We start from the raw sequence: 7351 nt of genomic DNA, 5'->3' as shown, positions 1-7351 counted from the left end.
TATCACGTGAAATTAATAAAGGGCTGATTCAAAGCCCACTGACATCTTAATAAGAATTCTTCTATGAATTTTATTAAATTTTGAATCAGGCTAAGTACACACATATGTGCCTAGTCCTTATAAAATGAATGTTTATATTTGAAAGTGGAAGTACTGAAAAAAATAACATTGGCTCATGATTTTTATATTGTATAACTAAGCAAATGTTAGAGTTCTGATCATTTCCTGTGTCCAAGAATTGCAAACACAATAATCTCTCTTCAGTTTTAGAGATTGTCTCATTTTTGCATATTACATTTATGAGATATGCAGAATCCACAACCCCCTGATGGACCTTGGAAAAATAATTGAATCATTTGTGTTTCAGTTTCCTCATCTCTAAAATGGGGAGCCTCAGAGTACAGACCCCATTGCAAAAGAGATATTGAACATTATCTCATTTCTTTGGGTACAAGTATATGAAAGATACCATTAGAAAGGAAGGATGTTTTTGTGGAAAAGCACTGAACTGGGATACAGAATCTCTTCATTTAAATCTTGCCTGTGAGATCCCTGGTCTCTCCATGTGTGTGCCCATTCTACATCTGTAGAAAGGTTCAAATACCTTTGATCTGTTTTATCTGTTTGGAGGATTAGATCTTTAGTGGGCGACTGTGACTGTTTTGTTCTGTGGTGCACGTATGGCATTAAACAAACCGGGCCCCTGATGTCAGTTAGAGCCTCAGCAGTACAAATATAAATGATTGTAATTAATTACAGGCCTTATTCAATTACCATTAAAGTAAATTCAAAGACTCCCATTGACTTTAATGGAGGTGGGATTTGGTCATCTTGCTTTTATAAGGCTTTGTGATTCTTAGATTAAAGTTCAAAGTATAATATTACTTGTATTATTATTATTATTATCCTGGCCATGCTGTTTGCAGAGGGATGCTGACTTCAGCTTGTTGTTGCCTATGTGTATAACAATGATATTAATGATTTCTTTTTTCCCTTCCTGGGCAGGATTTATGCGGGCATCATTCATGTGATACTCTGGGAATGGCAGACGTTGGGACCATATGCTCCCCTGAGCGCAGCTGTGCAGTGATTGAAGATGACGGCCTCCATGCAGCTTTTACAGTGGCTCACGAAATTGGTATGTAGTGCCTTTTCTGTTCCCTTGCCAAATCAAACACTTGTAACAGCTGCATTAGTAACCAAAATACTTCACAATTAATTCCAGATTTCCCCTGGTTCAGATACACACTTGGGGATTAAAGCTGTATACATATTCACTTTGGGGTTAACTAATAAGGGATCAGAAGGCAAGTGAAGGCGCACAGTAGGTGTTTCCTTTCTGACAGCGTCACTTTTAAGTAGTAGTTGAAGTGAAAATGCAAGGCCTGCTGCTACTGTCCACACATGTCAATAAGTGTCCATTCTGAGAAAGTGTTGGTCCTGTCTATTATAGTTTATGCGTATTTGGTATGCATTCGATGCTAAATAACTCACCTTACTGAGCAAATGACAAGTTAACGTAATGAACACTCACTCAGAATGTTTTATGGACTGCAGAGAGGACTGAAATTGGCTTTCTTGAAGTGGACAAATACTGAGATTAGTGTTACCCTATTAAAATTTTAATTTTATGGTGAAATGTCATAGTAACACCAGTTCTGAACTAGATGAAACAGTATTTAGGTGCCAAAGACTTGATTTCAAAAATCACTTAACTGTGTGTCAACTTGAGCCTCAAAGGATAATAACTTACATTAAAAATCCACAATATGCCCTTCAGAAATCGACATTTAAGACTGATTTAATGAGGGGAAAGAACCTGTATTCTTGTGAGTTACATCTAGTATGATGTATTCCTTGAAACAGACTGCTGCCACCTTAGTCATTTTTAATTTATCAGTACATCATGTGCTGTGTTCACTGAAGATATATTTTTGTATATACTGGCTATTAAGCTTTGCAGAGTAAAGAGCAATTTAAAAATGGAAAATATTCTTTCTCTCTCTTTTTTTTAACATTCTTGGAAGGAAATAACAAGGCAAGGGGAACTTTCAAAGAGTGCCAGCTCGTGAATTACCTTGTACCTCATGCCAAACCAAAGTAAAGTTTGCTTTGGGACTATCATTGCTCTAGTTCAATTTTCAAATAGGTAACAGGTAGGGCAGACAAGTTCTGTGTCTACTGTACCTAGACTGGTAATCAAAAGTTATTAAAACGGAAACAACTGTTTTCATACTAGTATCTCTAGTCCAGTGATTCTCAACCAGGGTGTTGCAGCATCCTGGGGTGCCTTGAAATCTTTTTGGGGTGCTGCAGAATGCCACACAATCTTAAGCAAGCAGACATGATTCACAAGATAAAACGAACAATTTCAAAAAAAATTCATATTGTTACAAAAATTCTGACCTGTTTTGATCTTTCAGAGTGTTTTGCAATAGAAAATTCGCTGTATTATTTTTCAGTTGTCAAAAAATGAGTGAAAACTAAGAGATGACATTTTCTGAGGAGTGCTTTGTGCCTAACAAAAGGTTCCTTGAGTTTAAAAATGTTGAGAACCACTGCTCTAACCCCTCAAGCCCTACCCAACAGTGATAAACTAACCCAAACACTTGTACAATACCAAAGTTAAACTTAATTAAAGGAAGTACGAGCTGTACCTCTTGCTGTAGAAAAGTTGCTGTTTAAAATTCTGAAACAGGAAAGAAGGAGTCCAGGGCTTGGTCACCTGTTCATAGCATTAGCAGATAAGTGTCACTATGTGATAGGTTTTCATTGGCCTTAACTGAAATGAACTGGGTGGCCTAAACCTATGTCTCAGGAGGTGTGTTGACATCACAAAACCTACTTTAAGAACTGGAACTGATTCAGACTCTGGTTGTCATCCTTACCAGAATGGTCACTGAATGTTTGATTCAGACTTAATTATCCTCTAATCCTATAGGCTAAGTACAGACAGTCAAAAAGCCCGAGGCTGAATTGATTCAATCTTTGCAGGTTAGTTTAAACTGTGTAGATTGAACTGATAAGCAAGTGAACAGACATTCACTCTTGATTCTGGAAATTCAGCTACGTGTCTGCAGTGGCCCAGGCCAGAAGCTGGGGGTGCTAGAGCATGCCTCCCTACATGGTTGGAGCAGCGTGGGCCACGGCTAGCCTGCCCACAGTTCAAGGTGTGGTTTTTGGGGAGGTGCAAAGAATCCTGGGATGATGGGGGACTCTGAGTTAACTTGAATCTGGAGGGGATCTGGGGCAGAAGTTCAGTAAACCAATCTAACCTAAATCAATTAAGTCTGATACTGCATCCATCCAGGTTTATCTTAAACCACAATATGCCCAAAGTCTTGGCCATTTTGAAAGTGGTTTATGTGTACTGAACTTCTGTTGTGTTATAGTTTTGAACCAGTTTCTGGTCACTTATAATGATTTATGTGTAATTTCTGCCCCTAGCCCTAGTGGTGGTACTGCCTGCTAAAGGTTAATGCACAATAGCAGAATATGATGGTGAAGTTCACTTCACTGCCCCTCATCCTATGCCTGTCGTGTAGATAAGCAGAGGACTTTTCTCCAGGCTTTCAGCCCAGTTCCATTCACCAGCAAAACGTTCACATAATATTTTGAAACATTAAACATTAAATAGTTGAATAAAGAAAGGAATGAGTTATAAGTGTACATATCATAGCCTTACACTCCATGAGAAGAAAATGTAAACAGGAATGAATTATTTTTAGTAATTTGGAAGCAGGTTTTTGTAAAAGAGCCACCTTCTTACCTAGAAGTTTACATGAACTTGGAAAAGCTATAATTTGAAATATAAAAACAGGCAAGAATTGAAATTGGTGGATAAATAAGGACCTCAATGGGCACAAAACTGTAGTTTTAAGTTGTTTAAACTAACAGCCATTTTTCCCTTGCTATGAGATTTTAAGAAAGAAGGGGGTGTGTTGTCACAAAATAGTCTTTGTGTCTGTTACCCAAAATGGGAGAAGCTGAGAAAAAACACAGCTAAAATTGCTTACTTTGGGAACTTACATGAAATTAAAGGTCAAAGAAGGATGAAAAATAAAAGTGTGGTGTGGATATCCTTTAGTTAAGCACTTTGGGAAAAACCCTGCTGTATCTTAACTGAAGGTTAGATTTCTTCTGTCAGTCCTGAAGTTTTAAAATTCCCTGTCCTGCCTGAAGGAAGTACCTTTCATTTTACAGAAACTTCAGTGGGATTTACCACACAGATTAGGAAATACCCTGCAATAAAGGAAGACATTTTAAGGGCTCCAAGCTTTGCTGATCCTGTCTATTAACAAAATCACTCCAGCCAGCTAAGCAAGCAAATTGGATGCATTATCTGCAATTTCTTAAAGGCATTCATGAGATATTAGATGAGAAACCAAATAGACAGCTAATTAATATGGGCTTGATCCTGTAAATGACTAAACAAGCTCAGAAGGAGTTTAATAAGTTTATGGAAGGGAAAGGATGACAGAAAGTGTGTGTGATGCATAGAGTTGTTTGATATTCTCAAGTTGCAGAACAGAGTGGAGGGTGTTTGTTTTTCCCCCATGCTTCTGGGCTTTGCTGGTGGCCACATGGGGCAAAGAAGGAATTTTTTCCCCCTCCTGTTCCTTGTAGAAGTGTTGGGGTGAGAAGAGGTTTGCCTTCCTCAGAAGCATTAGGTATTCACTACAGCCAAGGTGAGGGACTTTAACTGGAGTGTGCCAGTGCTCCTGCTAGAATTAAAAAAAGGCCTTAGGTTCCTGGTTAGACTGTTGCCCCATCACTCAGGGTCAGACTGATCATGACATCTGGGATCAAGAAGTAATTTTATTTCAGAGCTGATCCAAACCACAGGGAGTTTTGTAGCAACAGGGTACAGAAGAAGTATTCTTCCGTAGCAACAGGTTGCAGTCTTTTTCCCTGGATTTCTTGAGCGTGTTTTAATAACCTGGCAGGCTACAGACAGAAGTTACACATAAACCGGTTTAAGTGATTGGAAACTGGTTTAAACCTGTAACAGAACTTAAGTTCAGTGCACATAAACCAGTTTCAAAACAGCTGAAACTAGTTTAAGATGAACATGGTTGAATGTAATATCAGACTTAACTGATTTGGGTCAAACCAACTTATGGAATGTTTGTCCCAGACCTCTTGCTGTTTTAAGTTAAATCAGAGTCCCCCGGTATCCCAGCATGCTTTTCAGCCTTGCGCTGAGCTGTCTGCTCTAGAAAGCGGGGCTGGCCCTGCCTCCTCTCCTCCCTAGTCAGATCTCCAGCTGACTGAGAAGGAGAAGGAGGTGGAGACTGCAGGCACAGCAGCACCTGCCCGGCTTCCCCCTTCCCCATCTTATCCTCACTCACTGCTCAAGCAGGGACCCCCCCCCCCCAACAGCAAGGACCCCAGTGGCATGGGCCCCAGCTGGCATCTGGCCATACTACCTCCATGCTGCTGAATGCTGACAGGTGTCTATATGTGTGTGTTTCCAGTTTCACTGAAAAAAGGCAAACAGAACAGTGTCCACTTAGGGCTTTTTGGAACTAATAAACAGGCCAACTGATAATGGCCCTCCATTCTTCTTTACAAATACCTTGGGAAAAGCTATTTAAGAAGAGCTTGAACTCATAAGAGTGAGTCTTGTTTTCTTGATGGGCAGATAAGCTCCCTGCTGGCTACTGGCTTGCTTGCTTTGAAGGCCAAAATCAACAGTGTTCAAGAGGAGACACAGAGACATGTAAGAAATGACCTGGTTTGCAATGCATGGAACCTGTGAATGGCATCAGTTTGCTGCAGACACTATGATGAAGGAGGGAAATTGAAAAGCTCAGTATCATCAACAGATGCATGCACTCCACACAAGCAGTCCTCCCTGCCCTCCCCAACTTTGCCTCATGGGGGCCAGGGTCTGGAAGACTCCCCGCTCCTTGAGCAGTGAGTGAGGAAAAACCTGGCAAGGGCTGCTTTCACCTCCCTCTCCAGGCACACCCTGGCTGGGGCTGTGCATTAAACCCTTCTCTAATCATAGCATCCTGCTGGGCACATCCCCACCCCCACCCCCCATCTCAGCACTTTGAAAGGGAAGGGAGGGGTTGCTCTAACACCCCCACCACCAGCTTCTAAGCTAAGCCACTGCAGGCATGTGCCTGTGTTTCTTGAATCAAAAGTGAACAACTTGCAAATTGGTTCAATCTCTACAGGTTAGACCAAACTGCAAAGATTGAATCAATTCAGTCTTTGGCTTTTTAATGTTTGTCCCTAACCACAGTGGCAGGATGTTGACAGTGCCCTCACCCCACTGCTTTACCTGCAGTTGTCAGGATGTTCTTAGTGTTCTTGGTCCTTGTAGTTGTGCAATGGGTTGTTTGTGGCATTTTTGAAAAAGGTTAGACAAGCATGTGTATGGGATGGTTTGGACAGGCATGTACCTGTCTTGAGCAGAGGGTTGGACTTGACAACCTTCTGAGGTCCCTGCCAATCCTACTTCTTTATGATTCTTTGTTTATCACATTACAGTAAATTCAGTAGGATTTTACAGTGCTGAGCAGCAATTTGCTAGATCATATCCTTTCTTAGGATGAGCAATGAAAGAAATAGAAGTAAAAATCAAATTCACAGACCAGTATATAGCCCAAATAAACAGGTTATGTGGTGGTCATCTCTGCAGAAGATGCAGAAGGTTATGTGGTGGTCATCTCTGTAGAATGAAAAGTTACTTGTTCTGATATCAGCAAAGCTTCTACACTGCCAGACATTTACTCCTGCAAGACAAACTAGGTGAATTCAATCCATGAAAGGTAGGTTTGGAATGAGTAGCAAGCAAAATCAGCAGAGAACTGGACAGATACACAATACTGAAATAAACTCGATGCATTCACTGGCAGGCAACCAGGAGACCTGGGGAAGACTTTGTAATGGGATGTATTTTTAAAATATACCCTGTAAGGTTTCTCAGTTATAATAGCAAAAACATATTTAATAATTTTTTCCTGTATTAAACTATGGATGGGATGTGTAGTGGAGATGGTGTTGTGCCATTTTATTGATCAATATCAGTCTTAGCTGCAAAGGTAGTTTGAGGAAAATAAGCCATCAGAGTATAGTACAAGTACAAATCTCAGACAGTGTGGAAGGAATCAGGCTAAAAGTATGTAGCATTGACCATTCATTTTCCCCAGAAATATTTTTCTGTTCTATGTTGTACTTACAATCTTAGTAATCTTTTCTTGTTGTTGAGAGTGGTATTTATATGGGTTAGTCTGAAGTCATAGTGTCTGATAAAATAGGCAGTCACCTATGAAAGTTTATTGTTGCCCTGTGGGGTCAGGCCAACTCTCAGGATCTCAATATTGTGCTGTTGGACAGG

The 7351-nt window shown here is 40.3% G+C and overlaps 1 protein-coding gene across 1 annotated transcript in view; it reads left to right on the top strand.

Annotated features, from left to right (window-relative positions):
• ADAMTS5 (ADAM metallopeptidase with thrombospondin type 1 motif 5) overlaps positions 1-7351 on the top strand; it is a 75700-nt gene that overhangs the window by 15162 nt on the left and 53187 nt on the right. The window contains exon 3 of the mRNA XM_019557105.1: positions 1006-1138. Within this exon, the coding sequence (XP_019412650.1) occupies positions 1006-1138 (133 nt within the window). The remainder of the gene's footprint in view (positions 1-1005; positions 1139-7351) is intronic.

The sequence above is a fragment of the Crocodylus porosus genome, unplaced genomic scaffold, assembly GCF_001723895.1.
Source record: "Crocodylus porosus isolate Cpor-Errol unplaced genomic scaffold, CroPor_comp1, whole genome shotgun sequence".
In the NCBI taxonomy this organism is placed as follows: Eukaryota; Metazoa; Chordata; order Crocodylia; family Crocodylidae; genus Crocodylus; species Crocodylus porosus.
The sequence above is the reverse complement of the archived record's forward strand: the minus strand, read 5'-3'. Positions and strand labels throughout refer to the sequence as shown.